The sequence below is a fragment of the Sinocyclocheilus anshuiensis genome, unplaced genomic scaffold, assembly GCF_001515605.1.
Source record: "Sinocyclocheilus anshuiensis isolate Anshui unplaced genomic scaffold, SAMN03320099.WGS_v1.1 scaffold1127, whole genome shotgun sequence".
Taxonomy (NCBI): domain Eukaryota; kingdom Metazoa; phylum Chordata; class Actinopteri; order Cypriniformes; family Cyprinidae; genus Sinocyclocheilus; species Sinocyclocheilus anshuiensis.
In genome coordinates, this window is record NW_015546115.1 from 277,856 (window position 1) to 278,346 (window position 491).

General features: G+C 48.5%; 1 protein-coding gene across 6 annotated transcripts in view; it reads left to right on the plus strand.

Moving 5' to 3' along the window:
- Positions 1-491, plus strand: part of vps54 (VPS54 subunit of GARP complex) — a 19,658-nt gene that overhangs the window by 12,605 nt on the left and 6,562 nt on the right. For 3 of the 6 annotated variants that reach the window (XM_016502669.1, XM_016502665.1, XM_016502667.1), the window contains one exon: positions 292-418. In XM_016502669.1, coding sequence (XP_016358155.1) covers positions 292-418 — 127 coding nt within the window. The remainder of the gene's footprint in view (positions 1-291; positions 419-491) is intronic. The other 3 variants (XM_016502670.1, XM_016502666.1, XM_016502668.1) reach the window with 1 other exon arrangement.

The window sequence follows — 491 nt, forward strand, 5'->3', positions numbered from 1 at the left end:
TGCTTTGGATACCTCCCCTCCCCAAGCCACCCTGAAAGACCTACCAGTGAGATAGGATTCAAACCAGCGAAGTGGAATCCCTGTGATGCCCAGTGATGAGAGAGTGGACAGGAGGATCTGATGATTCACCGTGTCAAAAGCAGCAGATAGATCCAGCAAAATAAGAACTGACATGTACTTTATTTTTTCCCCCTTATGTGACCTCTTTAAAATTCTTTGTGTGACAGTGTGAATAAGCCTCAGATTTAAAGACCATGAAAATATTGTAAATATGTCCCATCCCTGTGGCAGCAGTGAGGACGTGATGCCGTCGGATCTGGAGTTGGGTCGGGTGGCCAATAACGTTCAGGAGCTGCTGCACACGGCGTCAGACGTCAGTCAGGACCGCTGCGTTAAAGTGCTCATGACACGAGCCAAGGTAAACACACACACACACGCTCACACTCACACACATACACGACACACACTCTCACACACACACACACACACGA